General features: G+C 37.0%; 1 protein-coding gene across 3 annotated transcripts in view; it reads left to right on the top strand.

Annotated features, from left to right (window-relative positions):
- Nucleotides 1-23,815, top strand: part of MEI4 (meiotic double-stranded break formation protein 4) — a 255,740-nt gene that overhangs the window by 219,772 nt on the left and 12,153 nt on the right. For 2 of the 3 annotated variants that reach the window (XM_082474218.1, XM_082474216.1), the window contains one exon: nt 21,582-23,805. The exons of the other annotated variant lie outside the window; for it this stretch is intronic. In XM_082474218.1, the coding sequence (XP_082330344.1) occupies nt 21,582-21,851 (270 nt within the window). In that variant the 3' untranslated portion in view covers nt 21,852-23,805. Of the gene's footprint in view, nt 1-21,581; nt 23,806-23,815 lie in introns of those variants that run through there. 3 annotated transcript variants of the gene reach the window in all.

The following is a 23,815-nucleotide window of genomic DNA, read 5'->3' as shown; positions in this document are numbered from 1 at the left end:
CATGATAAAATGCCAATCATACAGCATAAGAGATGCATGTACCACTTAATCTGGGCACTCTCGGGAACACCAATCCATATGGAAGTTATCACACCACAGTATTCAAGGGATAGTTGAATGGAAATCCTCATTTTTTGACAAAGAAACTGTAATCCAGAGAGATTAGGTAATTTATCTACTTCAAATCCTTTTTCTGCAATGTGATGATATAAATCAAGGTCTCACCACCAGATACTGGAGTTTAGAATATAAAAGAACACAGGCTTCAGAGCCATAGAGACCTGGAGAGGATCACAGCTATATCATGACCCCAGGTCAGTGGCACTGTTTCTTGATCTATAAAATAACAATGATAATACTAACTGCCTAACCCAGTGTCGTTTAAATAAGAATTCATATGTCAGGTCCCTAGCCTGACAATAAATATTAGTTTCCTCTGCCTTCTCCTAAATATTACCTCTCCTCGTACCATGTCCAGTAATAGCAACCCCACAATGTTGCTGCCAAGACAATCTGTTTACTGATCAGTTCAAGCCATTAAAAATATAAAACATAATGACTTAGCAAAATATGAGACAAAATACCATAACAACTTCAGTGACAAAATGTCTCAGGCAGTGCTTCTCAAATTAGAAAGAGAAATAGAAAAAGTGTGAAATAGAGGGAAGAAGAGGAGAGAAAGAAGAAAGAAAAGAAAAAGGAAATGCACAGTGAAATTTTCAAATGTTAGGGTCATGCCCATTAGTACAAGGACTCTATTAATCTTTTGTAGAATGGATACTACTTATGAAGCAGCACTGATTTAAGGCTTAGGATGGAATGTGGAACATTTAAGAAAAAACGGAGTTTTAAAGTACATTCCGATGGAAATCCTAGAAATACCCACTTTGCTTTTAACTGCTTATGTATTCATGTCGTTCATATATATTATATATTCATATATATAATATATAAGTAATTATATATATATATATAATCTATATACTTAATTTTTGTCTGAAGCAAATAAAATGGAATCACACTTAACTCTTGGTGTTACTAGCTACAAACAGAAGATATATATATCTTTCCTTCTAAGTTTCTTACGATTCTTCCAGGTTGTATTGATAAGAGCCCATTAGCAGATGGCATTGCTCAGATTTCCTTGGCCAGATATTTAGAAAGATAATCTTTTGACGGTGAAATGCCAGTATTCAAAAGGAAAGAAATTATGCCGTTTTCCCTGAGTGTCATACAGTTGATGGCTGACAAGGGAAGATTTCTTCACACGCTTAGGTTTGCTAACCTTTTAAATTCACATACATACTCAAGTAGATGGCTTATAGTTCAGGACGTGAATAACCATCTTAAACATTGATTATCAGAAATGGCAAATCTAGCCATTTGCAAAATGAGTGTTTTGAAAATATCAGTTGTTGTGACTGAGGGAAGCATTGACTCAATCTGTCCCCCTGCTGGTTTTGATTTGGTGAGCTGAAAATGCTGTGCTCCAGAAACCGAGTAGTCAACCCCCTTTTCTGGAAAACTCACTGGGTAAGGAGCATTGGAAGAGGCACTGGAAAATGTGAGAATGACTCTCCCTCCTCTCAAAAATCTCTTATTCTTATTGCAACACCATTTAAAAAAAAAAAAAAAAAAAGATGTGAGAATCAGGAGATTGCTTGGAAAAGGTACTCCACGGTATGACTTTTTTGAAAACTGCATTACTACTTCCACCGTGAAATAGAGGTGAAGTCATAATATGTTGAACCTGATGCAAGTAAGCGGAAAGAGAGCATTTAATGATACTCAGTCTTTAATAATTAAAATTTAATATAACAAATTAGCAATAAAATGCATCAAACAATTAATTCCTTTGCTGTGACCACTTTTGAAAGACTGCTTTGCACCGGGCCCTGGGCGGTCGTCATGGGCGGCACTGCGGTGTCACTGGGTGGAGAAGAGCTGATTCCAAGGGCTTCTGCCTGTGTTTTGTCATTTATAGCTCTCTTGCTCACGCGTGCTCTCTCTCCCCACCCCCAACACAGACGCACACACACACACGCACACACAGATGCACACACACACACACCCTACTACAATAAATAAATAACCCCCTGATTCGAAAGCCTGACTACCTGTAGGTGACAAAGAAAAAGGAATTAATTAGTAAATTAAGTACCATTGATTGTCAATATTCCAGACTTGAAGTGTTCAACAATAAATAATCATCATAGGACTTTTCCTAATGAATACTGGAAATGATTTGAAATAGATTTCTAAAATGCACAATTAATAGATAGGAGATGAGCATAGAAGTCTTCAGAAAAGGTAAGCATAGTAATACATTGTAAAGGGACATGGTGAAATCTTTAGATGGCAATCTTTTTAAAAGTTAGTTTCATGCAATTAATTGTTGACCATTAGCTAGCTAAGTCAGAAATAGTCACTTTATACTGGATGTTTTAATTTCAGATGACCTACAGATATTTGATCAGAGGTTTGTTATTTTATTTGTTCTATTTCATTTTTTATTGAAGTATAGTTGATTTACAATGTTTTAATTTCTGCTGTACAGCAAAGTGATTCAGTTATACATATATATGTACTTTTTCATGTTCTCTTTTGTTATGGTTTATCAGAGGATATTGAATATAGTTCCCTGTGCTATACAGTAGGACCTTGTTGTTTATCCATTCTGTATATAATAGTTTGCATCTGTTAATCCCAAACTCCCAATCCATCCCTCCCCCACCCCCTCCCCCTCGGCAACCACAAGTGTGTTCTCTATGTCTGTCAGTCTGTTTCTGTTTCATAGACATGTTCATTTGTTTCATATTTTAGATTCCACATGTAAGTGATATCATATGGCATTTGTCTTTCTTTTTCTGACTTACTTCTCTTAGTATGATAATCTCTAGGTCCATCCATGTTGCTGCAAATGGCATTATTTCTTTTTTATGGCTGAGTAATATTCCATTGTATATACATACCATTTCTTCCTTGTCCATTCATGTGTCAATGGACATTCAGGTTGTTTCCATGTCTTGGCTATTGTAAATAGTGCTGCTATGAACATAGGGGTGCATGCATTTTTTCGAATTGTAGTTTTGTCTGGATGTACGCCCAGGATTGGGATTGCTGAATCATATGGCAACTCTATTTTTACTTTTTGAGGAACCTCCATACTGTTTTCCATAGTGGCTGTACCAATTTACATTCCCACCAACAGTGTAGGAGTGTTCCCTTTTCTCCACACCTTCTTGAGCATTTGTTATTTGTAGACTTTTTAATAATGGCCATTCTGACCAGTGTGAGTTGATACCTCATTGTAGTTTTGATTTGCATTTCCCTAATAATTAGTGATGTTGAGCATCTTTTTATGTGCCTATAGGCCATCTGTATATCTTTTTTGGAGAAATGTCTATTTAGGTCTTCTGCTTATTTTTCAGTTGGGTTGTTTGTTTTTTTGATATTGAGCTGTATGAGTTATTTGTATATTTTGGAAATTAAGCCCTTATCAGCTGCATCATTTGCAAATATTTTCTCCCAGTCCATAGGTTGTCTTTTCGTTTTGTTTTCATTTTGTTCTTAATCAAATGAACCATTAAAGTAAATTTTGTTTACTGGTATAGGGATACATACATATAGTATTACATTGAACCATATAGAGCTGTCACAACTGTCAAATATAGGTCACAACTGTCAAATATAGAAAATTTGATATGGCTTAACCTAATACAAGGATATAGGTCTAGGTCTGGACCTCCTAAAGGTTAGGTTACATTCCAGGTTTTTGTGTAAGAATCTGTATGATGTAGCAACATATAGACATTTAAGGTGGAAAACATCTGAAATCTCATGAGGATCCCACAGTCAGTGACCTAAATATCTGTTCTACAATTGTCAACATTTAAAAACAATCAGAATCCAAATTTATTCAGTGATACTGAAGACAGAATTTTTCAGGATACCAGACATTCCTTTGGCATGACAAGGCTATAATGTCTCTTTAAACATGAGTAACGTGGGGAAACAAATTAACCAAAACAAATAAATACACAAAACATTTTATTTCTTTTGGATTCAAAATAAAATATGTATATAATATTTCCTCATGTTAAGTAAATGTATTAAACAAAATGTGTTGCTGTTTTATATTTATAGGCTATCAAATTTTTAAAGTTTCAATATCAACTGCCTCTTTTTGTGTCTCTAAAACTGAGTCAGACTTTTAGAATTAGAAAATGATGACATGAAAAGTACACGTAGGGATTGTCTTGTATTATGTAGAGAAAACACCATGTACATCAACAACCCTTAAAACACCAAATCACAGGGCTTAAATTCAACCAAACTAGAAATTAATCATAAGTGTTTTATTCCCCCTTTGAATCGAGCTTCTGCGTATTCTCTGAAACTGTGCCAAGGCTGAATTTAGAACACATAGGCCATGCAAACTTACATCTTTGATTTCACAGCATCCTTTCATTGCATCCTCACAGCATTTCACAGTAAACAGCATCCTTGTCTCATATAAAGGTTGAGAAGTCCCCCTCTACATGCTGCAGCTGCCCCATTAGTGGTTGAGGAGAGAAGAACGCCCTCCTACCAGTGACCTTTGTAGCCATCTTCAGTGTAGACTTGTGCTGCTGCTTTAGAAGTTGTCTTGGATTCGATCTGTACAACGAGGACATGCCATGCTAGGAATGATCTGTGGAAGTTCATGAGAACAAGGGCCTCAGGGTCTGTTTTAAGGAATGCTCTTCCCTGAGTAGTTGAGCCTTCACATTCGATCCCCCAGAATCCATATTTGGACCCTGAAAGTGTCTAGAGCAAACCCAGAGCAAAGAGAACAGACACTGTTCGATGTACTTCCGCTATCCCAGAAAAGCTATTCTGGTGGGGCAGCTGTGCCTTAGAATGACATAGATTTTATTATTGATGAAAAACAGAAAAGCTCCAGAGAAGCAGAACAATAAGCAGACATAAATATTGTGGGAATAAGTGGAGGTCTTTCTGCTTTCAGAGAACTACATTTTTCCTTCGCAACACTTAACACAATTGGAATGATAAATTATTTAGGTAATCACTCATTTAATGTCTATGTATACTTTGCAAGAGTATAATGACTATCATGGCAAGAACTTTGTGTGTTTCTCTTGGTAGCAGTATTGTGGATATCTTTTAAATTATTTATACATTTTTATACTTATGCCATTTTTCATAAAGAATGTGTTTTAATAATTGTAACTTTGGGGGAAAAATTAATAGGGGCAACATTCCACCTTTCCCAAAGATTTATGTTAAACATAAAAGTATGAATAAAAAGAAAAGAATTCCACTGTTCTTTTTGCTTATTCTGAAAGAATCTGCAAAGAACTTAGCAAAGGGTTCTTGACCTTCTGGGTGACACTACTTATGAAAGAAGACATCGCCCATCCTTCTCTGCACACTTCAGAAACAAGCTGGCTTTGGGGGAATGTAAATGTCTTTTTGAAACACAAGGAAAATGCTTGAAAGCTTACAAATGGATTTCTCTTAAAAAAAAAAAAACAATTCCAGGGAAATGGATAGAAATTTTCCTTTCTGAGTTGTTCACCTTAGTGAAGTGGTCCTTTAGCTCTGCACTAGAAAATACAAATTCTACACTTAGAAAATCAAATCGATTTTATATGAAATTTTCCATTAAAATTAAATATGCAGCCCATGGACATGATTTCTCAATTTTTGGAATAAATATATTTACTGATATCAGACAAGTATGATCCCATATTTGTCTTTAACATTTGAAAATAGCTAGATATCGTTTCCTGTGATTCCATTACTGTCTTTAAAAGCCTGTCAGATATTTATTGTCATCTATTAATGTCAACAATATGTTCTGCAGAATGCTAATTCTCCATGAATAAATTAAAAAGTGTTATATGTTCAAAATGCTGTATTAAACTGATTAATTTGCTGAAGCTTTCTAAAACTTTCAATATGAATTAGGAGAGTTGTAGTATGCACTGTTTTCCAAATTCTCCAATAACAGAACTCTTTCTTCTGGAAAAAACTCCTAGGTCTAGTGTTTAGCAAAAAACACTAGACAAAGTACACTAATTTAAAAAATTTATTGTCTAAAATCATGGCAAATAGAAATTAAAATTTTTCTTTCTAATGACTTCTGTCTGACTCATTGTATATATTGAATAATAGCTTAGATCAAAGTTGTAGAAACACATAACTAATTTGATTTCTCCACATTGGGGGCTTTTTGCCGCTGCTTTTACACCTTGGTTTCATTAGGAAAAGCAAGTAAATCTGTTTGAGTGTGGTCTTGATCTTCTGGTTTTGTCTCTCCATTCACATTCGATCCCCCAGAATCCATATTTGGACCCTGAAAGTGTCTAGAGCAAACCCGGAGCAAAGAGAACAGACACTGTTCGATGTACTTCCGCTATCCCAGAAAAGCTATTCTGGTGGGGCAGCTGTGCCTTAGAATGACACAGATTTTATTATTGATGAAAAACAGAAAAGCTCCAGAGAAGCAGAACAACAAGCAGACATAAATATTGTGGGAATATTTACCTTTGTTAGTTATAAATATTTACCTTTTGGACTGCTTATGCCATGTTTTGATCTAATTGAAAGATTTTGAGCTGGAGGAAGAGACATCTAAGTGATGGTGTGAAAGGGTTTTAAACAGCAAGGGGCACCTAATTAAACAGTACTATGTGAGGTCACTAGAATATGAAATATGAGGTGAAAATTTTGCAAAATTTATTTGTATTCTTGTCACTTAGAGCAATATCAGGCCAATATCCCTGATGAACACTGATGCAGAAATTCTCAACAAAATATTAGCAAACTGAATCCAACAGTACATTAAAAGGCTCATACAACATGATCAGGTGGAATTTACTCCAGAGATACAAGGATGGTTCAACATCTGCAAAGCAATCATCATGATCCATCAAATTAACAAAAGGAAGAGTAAAAATCATCTCATTAGATGCAGAAAAAGCACATGATAAAATTGAACATCCATTTATCATAACAACTGTCAACAAACTGGGTATAGAGGGAATGTACCTCAACAAAGTAAAGACCATATATGAAAAACCAATAGCTAACATCATGCTCAAAGGTGAAAGGCTGAAAGCTTTTCCTCTAAGATCAGAAACAAGACAAGGATGCCCACTCTCATCACTTTTGTTCAATATGGTTTTGGAAGTCTTAGCAACACTAATTATGTAAGAAAAAGAATTGAATGTCATCCAAATCAGGAAGGAAGAAGTAAAACTGCCACTATTTGTAGGTGACATCATACTATGTATAGAAAACCCTGAAGAATCCACCAAAAAATGTTAGAACTAATAAATGAATTCAGGAAAGTCACAGGATACAAAATCAATGTACAGAAATCATGTTGTTTCTATATACTAATAATGAACTATCAGAATGGGAAATTAAGAAAATCTCATTTATAATGGCATCAAATAGAATAAAATGCCTAGAAATAAATTTAACCAAGGAGGTGAAAGAACTGTATCCTGAAAATGATAAGATAACTAATGAAAGAAAGCAAAGAAGACACAAGTAGATGGAAAGGTATTCCACTTTCTTGGATTAGAAGAATTAATATTGTTAAAATGTTGCCCATACTACCTAAAGCAATCTACAGATTCAGTGCAATCCCTATCAGAATTCCAATGGCATATTTCACAGAACTAGTGCAAATAATCCTAAAATTCATATGGAACCACAAAAGACCCTGAATAGGCGAAACAGTTTGTTTGAGAAAAAAGAACAAAGCTGGAGATATAATACTCCGTGTTTTTCAAACTGTAATACAAAGCTACGGTAATAAAAACAGCATTGTACCGGTGCAACAAAAAAGACACACAGATCAATGGAACAGAATAGACAGACCAGAAATAAACCCACACACGTATGGCAATTAATTTACGACAAAAGAGCAAAGAACATGCAGTGGAGAAAGGACAATCTCATCAGTAAATGGTGTTGGAAAACTAGACAGCCACATGTGAAAGAATGAAACTAGACCACTATCTTACACTATACACAAAAATTAAAATGGATTAAAGACTTGAATGTAAGACCAGAAACCATAAAATTTCTAGAAGAAAACATAGGCAGAAACTCATTTACATTGGCCTTAGCAATGCTGTGAATCTAGCTCCAAAAGTAAGGGAAATAAAAGCAAAAATAAACATGCAGTTCCATTAAACTAAAAAGCTTCTGCACAGTGAAGGAAACCATGATTAAAATTAAAAGGCCACCAACTGAATCAAATATTTTCAAATCATATTCGTTAAGGGGTTAATATCCAAAATATATAGAATTTATACAGCACCACAACAGCAAAAAAACAATCTGATTAAAAATGGGCAAAGGATCTGAGTAGACTTTTTTTTCAAAGAAGATATACACACGGCCAACAGGTGCCTGAAAAAAATGCCCAATATCACCAATTATTAGGGAAATGCAAATCAAAACTACAATGAGATCACCTCACATTTGTTAGAATGACTATTATCAAAAAGACAAGAAATTACAAATGTTGGTAGGCTGTGGAGCAAAAGGAATGCTTGTACATTTTGGAAGGACTGTAAATTGGTACAGCCACAATTGAAAACAGTATGGAGATTCCTCGAAAAATAAAGAATGACCCAGTTATTCCACTTCTGGGTGTTTATCCAAAGAACACAAAACACTAATTCAAAGAGATACATGCATGCCAATGTTCATTGTGGCATTATTCATGAAAGCCAAGATATGGAAACAACCTAGGTGTTCACTGATGGATGATGAATGGATAAAGATGTGGTATATGAATACAATGGAATACTACTCAGCCATTAAAAAGAATGAAGCCCTGCCATATTCCACAACGTGGATGGACCTTGAAGGTATTATATTAAGTGAAATGTGTATGATTTCACTCATATGTGGAATCTAAAAGAACAAAACAAACAAAAAAAAACAAGCTCATAGATACAGAGATCAGATTAGTGGTTATCAGAGGGGAAGGGGGTTAGGAGTGGGCAAAATGGGTGAAGGGGGTCAACTGTATGGTGATGGATGGTAACAAAATAAGCAAACCGAAAAAAGCAAGCTCATAGATACAACAGGCCAGGGGGGTGGGGATGGGTGAAATTGGTTAAGGTGGTCAAAAGGTACAGACTTCTAGTTATAAAATACATGTCATGAGGATGTAATGTACAGCATGGTAACTGTGGTTAATAATACTGTACTGCATATTTGAAAATTGCTAAGACAGTAAATCTTAAAAGTCCTCATCAGAAGAAAAAAACATTTGTAACTGTATGGTGGTGATGGATGTCAGCTAGACTTATTGTGGCGACCAATTCACATATATACAGATATCGAATTATTCTGTTGTCCACCTGAAACTAATATAGCATTATATGTTACACCTCAGTAAAAACAAGTGTGAAAGATGAGGAAGAAATCTTGGGAAATTTATTTTACATTCTTGTGACTTCTTAGATCTTTTGAACACCTTCGTGTAACTTGCGTCAACTTCAAGACAGACTGGCGTATTCCAGATCAGTTCAGTTCTGACGCTAGCCACCTGGACTTAGTGCAGACCTCACAGGGTAAAGACACAGTCCCCAGCAAGACTGCCCTCATTTCAGATGCCAGCCACTGGCTCAGGGGTCTGCACTTCTGACCAACTGGCTACAAATGTGGGGGGAGTTCCTACTCCCCCCTTGGGCTTGATAATTTAACAGAATGACTCACAGGACTCAGGAAAGTATTATACAGGATCAGCCAAATGAAGAGACACACAGTGTGAGGTGTGGGAGGGTCCTAAGCACAGAACTTACGTGCCCTCCCCTCCTGGAATCAGGGTGCCGCGCCCCCCAGGTATATCAGGGTGTTCGCCAACCAGGAAGTTCCACTCAGCATCATTTTCCAGAGTTTTTATTGGACTTGCTTATGTAGCCGTGATGGAGTGAATGATTGGCCACATGACTGAACTCAGTCTCCACCCCACCCCGCTCCGCAGAGGTCAGGCCGGCTCAAAGCCTCAATCTTTGATTACATGGTTGGTAATGCAGGTGACCAACCCCTATACTGACTCATCTCATTAGCATAATGTCAAGTAGGAGCCAAGGGCCCACCATGAATAACAAAGACACTCCTTTCACTCAGGATGTTCCAAGGACAAAGACCAGACAAATGCTTCATTATACAATATGTGCTTACTGAACTTTTTTTCCTACACTTATATGAAAAATAATATACCTTTAAACCAAAGTTCTTATTTAATGGAAGCCTATGCAGGTTTTTCCTTCAAGGTAATTGCTCGAAGACTATGTATATAAAACATTATTGCTGCAAAGATATTGTATACATACTCATGAATCATTAAAATAAGTAATTATGTCCATATTCATTATATGCCATTGTATACACACATATAAACATATGTGTGTATGTGTAATACACGCACAATTTTTCTAAAATAAGTTGTGTATATAGTTTGGGTACTCTTTCTCTGAGGTTCTTTTTTTTTTTTTTTTTTTATACATCTTTATTGGAGTATAATTGCTTTACAATGGTGTGTTAGTTTCTGCTTTATAGCAAAGTGAATCAGTTATACATATACATATGTTCCCATATCTCTTCCCTCTTACATCTCCCTCCCTCCCACCTTCCCTATCCCACCCCTCTAGGTGGTCACAAAGCGCCTAGCTGATCTCCCTGTGCTATGCGGCTGCTTCCCACCAGCTATCTATTTTACACTTGGTAGTGTATATGTGTCCATGCCACTCTCTCACTTCGTCACAGCTTACCCTTCCCCCTCCCCATATCCTCAAGTCCATTCTCTAGTAGGTCTGCGTCTTTATTCCCATCTTGTCCCTAGGTTCTTCATGACTTTTTTTTTTTTTTTTTAGATTCCATATATATGTGTTAGCATATGGTATCTGAGTTTTCTTAAAACACAATGTATCTTTGAAAAGACACTGCTACTAAACTTTCTACTATACTTGCCAAGAATAACTATTTTGTAGTAATTTTCTGTGGATAACGCTCAGGAACATATTAGTTAGGCTAAAATAAGTAACGTTATTTGATGGTACATCACGTCATCTAAAATCACTACAAATATTAACTGTTCTGCATAAGAAAATTTCCCACATGAATAAGATACTTCTTAAACTTTAACATTTTAATGGAATGCTATAGTAAATTCAGTTTATTAAACTGAATGAATCAAGCATCATTTATACATTTGTCACACCCATCATCTGCTTTTGAATTGCGCAGTGTTAGTTATGTCCGTGGAGGCACATTCAAGCATACGGAGCTCCTTTTCCATTCTAGAAGACCCAGTCTGAGTTTTATAGTTTTTCCTTTGCTGTCAGTTCCCACTTCCTTTCCTCTAGCAGGACTTCCTCCCCTGTCCTTGTTACCTTCAGAATGAGCCCCTGAAGTGAGTTGAGAGGATCTGAGTGAGGACCCGGAGACCCTCCTGCAGGGTCGCGTGCGCCGTCCACCGGAACTGTCTCCTGGTGGACAGTTCACTGTCTCAGGGTCCGCAAATTCCAAGACGCTTGATGTCTGGAAGTTAGACATCCGGAGAAGTTGGCTTCTTATTCCCCCAAACGGGAACATTTTACAAGAAACTGCTGTATTTCCTTACATTATAAATGAGAGTATGAAAAAGTTTTTGAATGAAATATTCATTTTTCATTGCTGAAGCCACTCTCTTGCAGTATTTGGAGAGTTTTTTGGTTGTATTAGTGAAATATGTCATCTTAAAGTTTTAATGTCATTTTTATATCAGATCCAGATACTACAGTTTGGGGTTAAGCTTGAATAAAGAATCAATCACTTTTCTAATGTTAGCAGCATAGTTTAGTTTCTAAAAAAGGTAAAATTTATTGTAATTTCAGACTAAAATTCAGAAACAAATACAGTTACATTTAAAATGTGGTGTTTATTTTAAACACTTCTTTGAAATTAACCAATGATAGTCAACTTACTTGGGAACATTTTTTTTTTTCCCTGAAAATAATTGCTTATAAAGCATATAACCAAGTCTATACAGTGCTGGCTAAGCAAACTAACTGGTCTGTCTTATAAATGTGGGTACCCCTCAGGATACTTGATTTTCGTTTTGCAACATGTATCTAAAAAAGATGAGAAACACTTTTATAACCTGTGTATTAATACATGTATACTGAGTTGTTCTCGCACTTGTTTTATTTTCAGTGCATTTAAGTTAACTTAATTCCCCATAACGTATTTAATTTTCCTCGTAAGCCACTGCTAGTTTAAAACACAGGCATTTAGCGTTATTCTCCATTGAGATTATGTGCTGAGCGCATTCTTCATGTTTTTGAGTCTGACTCCTCCAGGAGCAATGCAAATACAATAACACTCTTACAATATACATCCCACTGTATTCTGCTTATTCACATATGTAATTCTACCTTGAACTGTGATGCCTAAAGGATCTGAAGCCGTACTTCTAGTCATCTTTGTATAATTTCCATGTCAGCATGCGGTTGGCTGTAGCTACTGAAGAGGTGTTCTTTGAAGGAGACACGGAAGGTTAGGTCCTCTGGTTCTATATTCCTTTCTTTACGTTTGTCATCAGGTAGCGACTTTGACCAGCACTAACACACCAAAGCTTTCTGTAGGACCACTTAGCACTTTTGTAACAGATAAATTTCCCCAGCAGCCTCTTAGCACAAAGGTAATGAAAATAGTCAAACCAGATAACTGTCTCATAGTTTGAAGTCTAGTGCCTTCTCCTAAACTTTCTGCATTACATATGGATCTTTTCTTTTAAAAAAATTCTCTAGATTATCTTCAAGTAACAAATTATAGTTATTATAATCATGGTTATAGAAGTATTTCATATAGTAGTAAAAAAAACACTCAATGTTTTATATATATTTTAATAAAAAATCAACTAGAAGGTAGCAAAACATTTAAAATGTTGTTAAACAATATCACATGACTATAGCACGATTGCTTTTTCTTTTATTCAAAGATTATTTCTATTGTGACATTTCTTTGTTCTTAAAAGTAACTTATCAAATTCATGATACCAAACACTTAAAAAGGGTAAATTTTACTGTATGTCAATTATATCTCAAAAAATCTGATTTTAAAAAAAAGAGAAATGGTGGTCAGTTGATTTTTAAAAAAGAACAAAAGAACGAGAAATGCAGTACTCACTTCGCTATAGACACAGTCTCTATGTCAGTAAATGTTCATGAGAACACGTTCAGTTTTTTCTCTTTTGTGTTTCCACACTTTCCTGGCTGTTGTGCAGTTTCACTTAGCCCTTTGAAAGCAAGTTCTGATCAAATGATTTCATTGAATCCGTGGTGACACATGTTTAAAATAGGAAGAAAAAGGGACAAATGTGTTGGCTTTTAATTTCTGTAAATACAACCCCGTTCAGTTGTGCTTTGGGAGATAATTAGTAGATTTAACCTGAGGCCAAAGTTAGCTTTCAGTTTCCAAACAAAAGTATTGGAAAGGATCTGGTCACTTATGACTCCAGCCCCTTGTTGTCACTAATCTTGGGCTTTGGATCCAGTGCTCTTAAAAATGTATCTACATTTCTTGCTTACTTTGGCACACTTATCAAAGCTTAGCTAAGCAGCCTCTAGGAGATTCTTTTTCAGTCTGGGTGGCCATCGATCCTACTCCAGCAAATCTGGTTCCTGCCTTCTGCCTGGTCGGGCAGGTTTTGATGCTGCCTTGGATAGTCTTTATTTGAGTCCTAAAGAAGAAAGTTTCTTGTTGATTTTATCCCCACTGGCTATTTGGACACGTGTTTGCCATGAATAATGGCCATCTGGATCTCTGTTTCTAATATACATCAGACATTTCACCAGCTCTGATTTCTTCTACTCACGCGGTGTCTGAACTGCATGGCGGGGGTGGCTTAACTTAGTGAAGCAGTGCATTCTCTCCCAAGAATTATACTTTCGTCATTTCTCTTGTCGTCCGTGCCTTCCTTCGGGAAGATAAGTGTCAGGCATGTAAGTGACTACAGACCTCATGGAACCAAACACTGTCTTTAAGATTTTCTTAGCATATAGACCTGACTTGGCCTTTGACTGCATGCACCAGTCAGATGGGTCTGGTTCCACTGCCTTAAAGAAGGCTGAGAGGAGGCTCTGTGCCGTGAGGGCTGTTGCAGAGAATGCTGACGCCCCCCAACTCCCCCTTTAAGCTCTCTGCTGCTGCCTTGCCTCAGTGCACACTGACCGACCAGAGACTGAGAGCCCTGTGGTAGAAGCCAAACAGGTGTTGTCCTATGCTGACAATAACTTTCAAGTCATCTCTCCAAAAGAATCCTGCCATCGCATCCAGGCGGAGGTGAGCCACAGGGTGGTCCTTCATGACCACCTCATTTCCTGCCCTTCAGTGTCTTCTCACACATGTGACTCAACTATCTTTAGAGTTCCTCTGTAGCCCTTACAGCATGCACGCGCTCTGCACTGCCATTATTTTCTACTTCTTTGTCTCCCTAGGCACACGAGGAGCTCTCCTACAGGTAGGGGTCCTGTCCTATTCACCTCTGCGTTCTGAGCACTCACCGTGGGGTCTGACATTTGAAGGTACCCAGTCAGTGCTTGTAACAGGACTGGAGCAAGAGAGGAAGCGCGTGAGGCAGGCAGAAACATAACGTCATAAAGTGCTAAGTATTCGCAGCTAAATTCATCCTTAATGAATTCAGCTACTTTTATTCCAGTCTGTGAGCCCTGTTCTTTCACTTAATAGACTCTCATAATAATAACAAAGGCATCCGGTTTGTACTACTTTATCAGGAACTACTGTGGTGGAAGTCCAGACAAATAAATGATCTGTTTGCTTCTCAAAATGCTTGAAAGGCATTTCCAGCCTGAGACTAAGTTTAATATTGTGGTATAAAATAGTGAAAAAGTTTCTCCGAGTGGGGTTGATGGCCCCGTAATTAAGGGCGCAGACCCTAAGAAAGCAGTGGGGATGCAGGGTAAAGCTACTTCAGGTTGACTCAGGGGATCTCACAGAACAAAGAAATGCTTTGTCCCTGTATCGGGAACTCTCTGCTCTTTACATGAAGAGATTTGAGAATTAAAATTGATGTGGGATCTATCTTATTATTATGTCCAACAATCTGCTCTTCTGATGACCAAGAAAGGGATGAATAGGAGTCAAACCGCAGGAGACTTCCCCAGAGAAATGTGCAAATATAAAATTTAAAGCACTTGGGGTTTAATCTGTGGTGTTATTGAGTTAGTCACCAAAAGGGCATACTGCTTAGAAGGTCATTTTTACCAACCTACCACTAGAACAGATGAACAAGTTGATGCATCTCACACTAGTCAAATACCTGGACCTCTTTCTATTTCCTATAAGACGCCGTGTTTAACCCACACCCACGCCTACTTCAGGGCCTTCTAATATCAGAAAGACTTTAAAATAATCGTCTCACATTTAGGTTCCTTGTTACCACCCTTCTATGCAAAAAGGAATTGCTGCTGGATGACTGCTATTCATGAGGGATTTTCTTGGCAGAGGAAAGTAGATGAAGGTGCGTCATCAGGTGCTCACACATCTCTACAGGAACAGTTCACAGTGAAGGTGAAACGCCCCCAACAGTTGACCACAGTACAGTACTTGAATAATACCAGTAGCTTTCCTCTAGGTTCAAAGTACCTTAGGGATAGGGATGATATCTTTTTCACTTTGGGTAAAAACATAACAATGATGATGATGATGATAAATGATAATAGATGATAATACTTATTTGAAAATTTGTGATCCTGTGCTGTGTTTTTAATATTCAGCCTCAAAAAACAGATTTGAGAAAAGTAGGTAAAATTGGTTAATGAGAAAACCATCATCTTTAAACAAGGCTAATTATGACAGATTTTTTTAAAAATTCTGTTATGTCTATTGCTTTCATTGATATTTTTATGTATAAATCTTTCAGATTTATACTGAAAGATTAAACTACTTCCCACTGGAAACATGGCAAAATATCAAGATCCTAAATGCTAGTAATTTTAATAGTTTAGAACTTTTCATCTAAGTTACCTCCAAATTAGACATAAGCCCCTTAGAACCCGTCTCTAGGATGCAACATTTTAGGCAGATAACTATATACCATTATCTGTTAAAGCAAAATGGATTAATATCCATTGAATCCTTTTTATTCTTTTTGACCTGACACTTTGGTCAAAAGGTGATTCACCAGTCTCTACCCCTCACTCCCTTTGGGCCTTGGCTCACAATTCTTCTCTAGGAAGTCTTCCCTAATTAGCTAACTACACTCTGCTCTGATCAGCCTTTTGCCCTTTACTCCCTCGGTATGGGTTCGGCACCCAGGTTGCCAGGGTTCTATTGCAACCATAAGTTCATCGATTGTGTGTGTGCGTGCGTGTGATTTATATGTTATATGGATGATGTATAATATGCATGCGGTTCTCCTACCCTGTTCTCAGGCACTGTTGCTAGCGTGGCCACGTGCAGTATTGCACTGGGCTCTTTCAGTACCTTCTCGTGTGCTTCAGAAGCTGCAAGCTGCTTAGTAAACAGCTGCTAGAGAGTTAACTTTCATCCTCCTCAGCTCCTTGACTGAAATCTACTGCCTTCTAGTAGATAAAAAAGGCTAAGTTATTAAAACTTAGGGGTAAGTTTTTCACTTAATTATCATGTAGACAACTGACCTTTTCCTTTAAAGTATTGTGTTGAATTCATTCTTTTACAAACTGCTTGTTTTAATTGTATCTTACTTATTGCTTCTGTCTAATAAAATCTGGCATGTGGGATACTGAGCCAATGGCATATTACAGTCTGAACATTAAATTTAACATTTAGGCCACGTACCTATACTCTTTGACTTGGTTTTCTGCCCTTTAATGATCCAGTTTTCTCCTTCATCTCTTACATTTGGAGCAATAAGAAAAATGTCGTGTTGTGTTTTTACCCTTTCCATAGCAGCATGCTTATTTCTGAAAGAGTCACTGCACTTCTGCATGCCCTTGGTTAGCACACTTAAATTGTCAGAGTGTTGAATTTAGTGAACTATTTACATTTTCATATTTTTCAGCATTAAATATAAGCATCCAAACTGCAAGCCACACCTTAAGTGTACAGTACCTTTTGCTACATGATCAGCTGCCAAGGAGTGTGACTGTTTTTGTCCCTTTAGCTATCTCTGTCCTTTCTGTGTCAGAGACAGCAGCAAGCAGCACCTTTTCAAGACAAAGGAAACTTAAGAGTTTCCTTCCTGCCTAGATTAAGTCTCAAGCTTCCGATTTTAAAAGACCAAAATGGAAGAAGGGAGCCCCAGCACAGTGCAGGAAGGTACAGCCATGCTGCGTGGGTATATTGAGCTGCACAATGCCATCCTGAATCTGGCCCTTTCTACTTATCCATGGGCAGCCTTCATCCTCAGGCTCACAACAAGGCTGCTGGACCTCCAAGCATTACATCTGTATTTCCAAGCAGGACCAATGGTGAAGAGAGAGAGAAGGCAAAAGTGCATTCCACCAGATTTTGCCTGCTATTACAGCACTTTCCCAGAAGCCCCACCCAGTTACTTGTATTTCCATTTCTTTGACCAGAATTAGCCTTAAGAGAGACTGGAAAATATACATTTTTTGTTGATCCGTTGTCATTCTGAACAAAACTGGGGTTCTGCTGATGAAAAATGAGGGAGAAATGGGTATGGAGTAAGCAAGTAGATATGTCTGCTTCAAGGATAATAAGTCTTTATAAAAATATCAAGTTAACCTTGACTGAATTTCAACTGAAACAACAATTAGGAAACTGGCACCATTTGTCTATAGCCTTAATTTCATAATCTAAGTTTTGAAGTAAAATTTTGCAGCATGTAAAGAAATATTATTTTTTTTTTTTTACTATTTAAATAAATATTTGGATACTTTGACTTTCTCAAGCCCAACTCAGAAATAGAAAAATAATCATAAGAAACATTTAATTCTAAAAGTGACCTACAAAAATACATGGTGATTTTCCTACCAGGAAAGTATTTCCTCTTCTGAAGGTCCCCTGCTGTATAAAATGGGATTAGGTATAAGAAGTAGTGATAGGACGACTGAAGCTGCCTCTAAGGGGTCCTTCAGTTCAGAAAGACCCAGACAGAGAAAGACCCAGTTAGAGAGACAAACTGATAGCCTTCCATTGGATGTGCAGAGCCGTCATGCTTGTGTACTGGGCTTCATTCAGTCTTCCTGGTAGGTGTTCAGGCAAAACACGTGGGCATTTTCCAGGTGAGTACGTTTCATCTGTGTTGGGGATTTTCCAGCGCTGGTGTGGTTCAGTCTAATTTGACAGTGAGAATGTAAAAATTACACCAAAATATAGTAGAAGGGTATCAGCTGTCATCTTAATTCCATTTATTTTAGTTTTTATTCAGCTTATGCACTATTTCGGAAAGTGTCTGAACATATGATTAGGCAGAGCAGGCAGCTGCCAGTGTGATAAAATTTGGGAACTACAGGAAAGACCTCCCCCACAGACATGCCATCTGAGTCACGTTGAGCGGGAGGGCTGCTAAGGGGTGTAAGTTAAATGTGTACTGTTTCTAAATGGAGGAGTTAGTTTCAAGTTGATGTTCTATGAGATGTAAATACCTTGGAGCAAAAGAGTTTATCCAATTCATATTATGAGAATAGGCATTTGGGATAAAGGTGGAACCCAAGACAGATAAATTCTGGTAAAAGCAAAGTCCCAAACAATGTAGAGAAATGGGACACTACAGGGAACCCCAGCTCACCTGGAAGCAGAGCTAAACATGCCCAAAGTGAGATTCTCCAAGCAAATGGAAAGGGACCAAGACATACTCTGCCTGCTTTATGCCCATAAAACTGCTGGAAGAGGGGCTTCCCTGGTGGCACAGTGGTTGAGAATCTGCCTGCCAATGAAGGGGACACGGGTTCGAGCCCTGGTCTGGGAGGGTCCCGCATGCCGCGTAGCGACTAGGCCCGTGAGCCACAACTACTGAGCCTGCGCGTCTGGAGCCTGTGCTCCGCAACAAGAGAGGCCGCGATAGTGAGAGGCCCGCGCACCGCGATGAGGAGTGGCCCCCGCTTGCCGCAGCTAGAGGAAGCCCTCGCACAGAAACGAAGACCCAACACAGCCATAAATAAATAAATAAAAAATTTAAAAAATTTTTAAAAAAAGAGGGGTATAGATAACAAGCAGTAAATATATTTTTTAAAAAAACTCCTGGAAGAAACAGGCAGTGAGTGTCTTGACATTGGTCTTGGCAATTATTTTTTGGATTGACACCAAAAGCAAAAATCAACCTGGGGCTACTTCAAACTTTTAAAAAGCTTCCGCAAAGCAAAGAAAGTCAACAAAATGAAAAGGCAACCTACTGAATGGGAGAAAATGTTAGCAAATCATATACCTGTTAAGAGGTTAATATCCAAAATACATAAAGAACTCATATATCTCAATAGCAAAAAACCATCCAATTAAAAAATGGGCAGAGGAGCTGAATAGACATTTTCCAAAGAAGATGTACACATGGCCAATAGGTACATGAAAAGATTCCCAACATCACTAGTCATCAGGGAAAATGCAAATTAAAACCACAATGAGATATCACCTTACACCTGTTGTTAGGATGGTTATTATCAAAAAGACAAGAACTAACAAATGATGGTGAAGATGTAGAGAAAAAGGGAACGAACCCTTGTGCACCTGCTGGTGGGAATGAAAACTGGTGCAGCCACTATGGAAAACAGTATGGAAGGAGATCCCTCAAAAAATTAAAAATAGAACTACTGTATGATCCAACAATTCCACTTCTGAGTATTAGTGTTAACTAATTTGAAACACTAATTAGAAAAGATATATGCACCCCTGTGTCCATTGCAGCATTATTTATAACAGCCAAATAGCCAAGACATGGAAACAACCTAAATGTCGTCGATGGATGAATAGAGAAAAGGTGGGGTATATATACACATGCACATATACATATATATACACACACACATATATATATGTATGTAAAATGGACTGTTATTCAGCTGTAAAAAAGAATGGAGTCATTCCATTTGCAACACATGGACAGACCTTGAGGTGTTATGCTAAGTGAGGTAAGTGAAATAGTAAAAGATAATCACTTTGTGATCTCTCTTATATGTGAAACCAAAAAACAAACAACTGAGCTCCTGGATATGGAAAACAGATTGGGGGTTGCCTGAGGTGAGGGTAGGGGGCAAAATGGGTGAAGGGAGTCACAAGGTGCAGATTTCATTATAAAATTAATAAGTCATGGGGATGTAATGTACAACATGGTGACTATAGTTAATAATACTGTATTGCATGTTTGAAAGTGGCTAGGAGAGTCCATCTTAAAATATCACAAGAAAAAAATTTTGTAACTATGTAGGCTGATGGATTTTAAATGGACTTATTGTGGTGGTCATTTTGCAGCATATACAAATATTGAATCATTACATTGTACACATGAAACTAATATAATGTGATGTCAATTATACCTCAGTCAAGAAAAAGAAAGTATCAGTTATCTGTATATGTTTGATTGATTCTTTTATCAGGCAACCTTGTTGAAGATAATTCCTCTGGGCTCTAAAAGAATGTTTCTTCATTTATGTGTTATTACAGTGGATAAATTTGTTGGAATGTTTCCAACATATTTCTTAATAAGCAAATGATAAAGCCAGTTTATATCTTTACATGCTTCCTGTATCCCCTCATGTTCTGCTTTCCATTGTGCACTTTTTAGGCCTTCCTTTGATTTATCTCACTTTCAGCCATCTAGGCCAAATAATTTCTACAAGAAACATCTACATTTTTTCTCATGACCGTGTATCTGATTCCACACAATCTAATCTTCCTCCTCCTCAATTTGTGTAGTCTCAGGATGAGATCACATCTAGTCGCTTACAGGTCATAACCCTAACTGCTTTAGGACTGAGTTATACTTCGAAACATGTTCCTAAAATCCTACCACCAAAGATCCTTTTGTTATCATTGACAGGAGTATCAGGCATTGGAAGTCTTTGGTGAAACGTTGAGTTCAACACACAAGATTTGTTGTGTGTTAGACTCTCTGCCGAGTATTCACAGATTCATCTCAGTAACGAATTATAGCAGCACCGTAGACAAAGGATTCAGAACTTTGTAAACCAAAAGGAGAAAAAGTCACTCACCAAGATTGGAAGAGGAACTGTTCTCTTTTGTTCTCTCTCCCCCCACTCCAATCAATCAAAGGAACGGGAAGATAGAAGGTGTTAAATAAGTATTTTACTTTTTGTTCAAAAATTTGATCTCTTTATTTGGCTTTTGCTGATCTGAGCTACAACCAGTATTTTTTTAAAGGAGTTTTTTTTTTTTTTTTTTTAATTGGAGTACAGTTGCTTTACAATATTGTGCGACATTGTGTTTGTTAGTTTATACTGTAAAGCAAAGTGAATCAGCTATACATATACATATATCCCCTCTTTTTTGGATTTCCTTCCTTCTCATTTAGGTCACTGCAGAGCACTGAGTAGAGTTCCCTGTGCTATACAGTAGGTTCTCATTCGTTTGTTGTTTATCTGTAGGTGCAAGCCAGTTACGACGTGACACGCTATGAAAATATTTTCTCTGTGTTCTGGGTTCTGGAACAACTTCTTCGGAAGGAAACCGAAGAAGGCAACGCTTCAAGAATAGGGCATGAGGACCAAGAAATCAAGAAATTTCTTCAGAAGCATGATGAAACTATTTTGCAACTCTCTGATGCATTTCCTTTATTTACTTTTTATTTATGGAGACTGGGCACTCTCTTGAACTCAGTAGAGATAGGAACTGTTGAAAATAACTCACTTCCTTAGCAATTTACCAAATATCAGAAGCATACTAAAGTTGAATATATGAAGATCTTGTGCTTAACAGATTTTCAAGAATATTTTTAAATGAGCATTTTAAATGCATCTCTAAATATAATCAATTCAATTTAATAGTCTTAAATTGTGTGTAAAAGATTATGAGTCATATTTCTATACTAAAATCAGCCAGTTTCAGTTGAGAATGCCCTCCTTATTCTTATGGAACGATATCTTACAATATGTTACTCAATAGAGTCTAGCTCTGTTATTCTCTAAAATGGACCATTAATTGTCTTTTATTAAAAAATTACATTTTAAAAGATTTTCATGTAATAGATGCTAAAAGGTAACAAGAGATCTTATGTTTTGTTACTTTATCAACATAGCATTTAAAATAAGTGGTTATAAATGAGATTTTTTTTAACTTTTCTTTCTTAGTTTCACTTATATAATTTTCTATTGTCTCAGAGGGGACTCATGTAGAAGGAGAAAAGTTTTTAACATTTGTAAACCTACTGGCCTTTAATTTCATATAATCAACGTATTTGTCAAGTCCTTTTGAAAGTACTAATTAGTTGTTAAAAATGTTCTGTGTTTGTTTTTCAACAAATTGTTTTTGATTCTATTGATTATATAAAATATTCCTGTTGTTAAAATGTAGTTGTTATGTGTAATTAAGTCTAACATCTGTCTAGAAATATACTTTATATTTATTAAAAGTATATTTATACTTATGAACGTAATGGTTGAATTTTCCAGTCACACAATTTCATTGACTTTCATTCAATTATTAAAATCATAACCAACTAATTTAATGAGAACACATTATTTACTTTCCTATAGTGCAATTTAGGGCACAACAAATACAAATTTGCTTTATTAATTGTATGTGATATTGTTTATAAGTTAATTACCATTCCTGAATGTCATTGGTATTAAAAAGCAACTTATATAAAATCATATCATTATCTGACACACATTAGTGGAGTTATTTCTAGCTTTCTGTCACTAGAAAAGATAAAGCCTTTTTTATAATACTGAAACAAAATGTATCAGTCAGCTATTGTTATGTAACAAAGAACCACAAAATCTTAGTGGTATACAGCAATAAGTGTTTCTTTCTCAGATGTCTGAGGGTCAGTTCACCTGGGCTCTGCTGGAAAACTCTCCTCCGTTGGCAGCTCCCACTGGGCAAGGTTCCTCTTTATAGATTGGGCTTTGTTCTCTTCCACATGTGCTTACCCTGGGCAAGAGCAAAAGGGCTAGGCTGAGAAATCACACACTGTTTTACTCCTGCCCACATGCCTGGGCCGAGTACTTCAAAGGGACAGGGAAGTACCCTCCACCTTGAGTGGGAAGACTTGCAAAGTTACATGTCAAAGGGTATGGATACACGAGAGGCTAAAGAGTTGGGGCAGATAATTTGCTCCACCGCACTTCCTAGTTGAACACACGAAGGATATTCCCGATCCTGAATTAGAAGGAATTTTTTCTATTATTTGATTCCTGGGAACACCTCTGAAGATTTGTACAAATTCACTACCCACAACATCACCCCATCATCTCTCTTCCGTAATGATTAGACAAGGTGGATGAATATACAAGCAACAGCAGTGGCCCTTTTTCCACTGCAGTCAGACAATGTAGTGACCCTAAGAATAATTCCAGTAATCTTCAAAGCTTCATGGTCTGAAAATTAGCCTAGAAAATGTATTTTTTACAGAAGAAGAGACAAGATGTTGGGGTCATCATTAATGTACAATATGGAGATACATTTTATTTCTATTTGGTATTATGTTTATGTAAACACTTAACTTCAGTCATTTCTACAATACCTAACCCTTCATTATCCTGTGTTTAGGTCTATAACACTGTTAACTGTGAAGTGTATGTATTGGGCTGGCTGAAAAGTTGGCCCAACTAACTTCTTGGTGAACCCAATAGTATTGAGGTCTAAATTGCCTGCATTT

Source organism: Balaenoptera physalus (assembly GCF_965194825.1).
Source record: "Balaenoptera physalus genome assembly, chromosome: 9".
NCBI lineage: Eukaryota > Metazoa > Chordata > Mammalia > Artiodactyla > Balaenopteridae > Balaenoptera > Balaenoptera physalus.
This window is presented reverse-complemented; position numbering and strand designations above follow the sequence as displayed.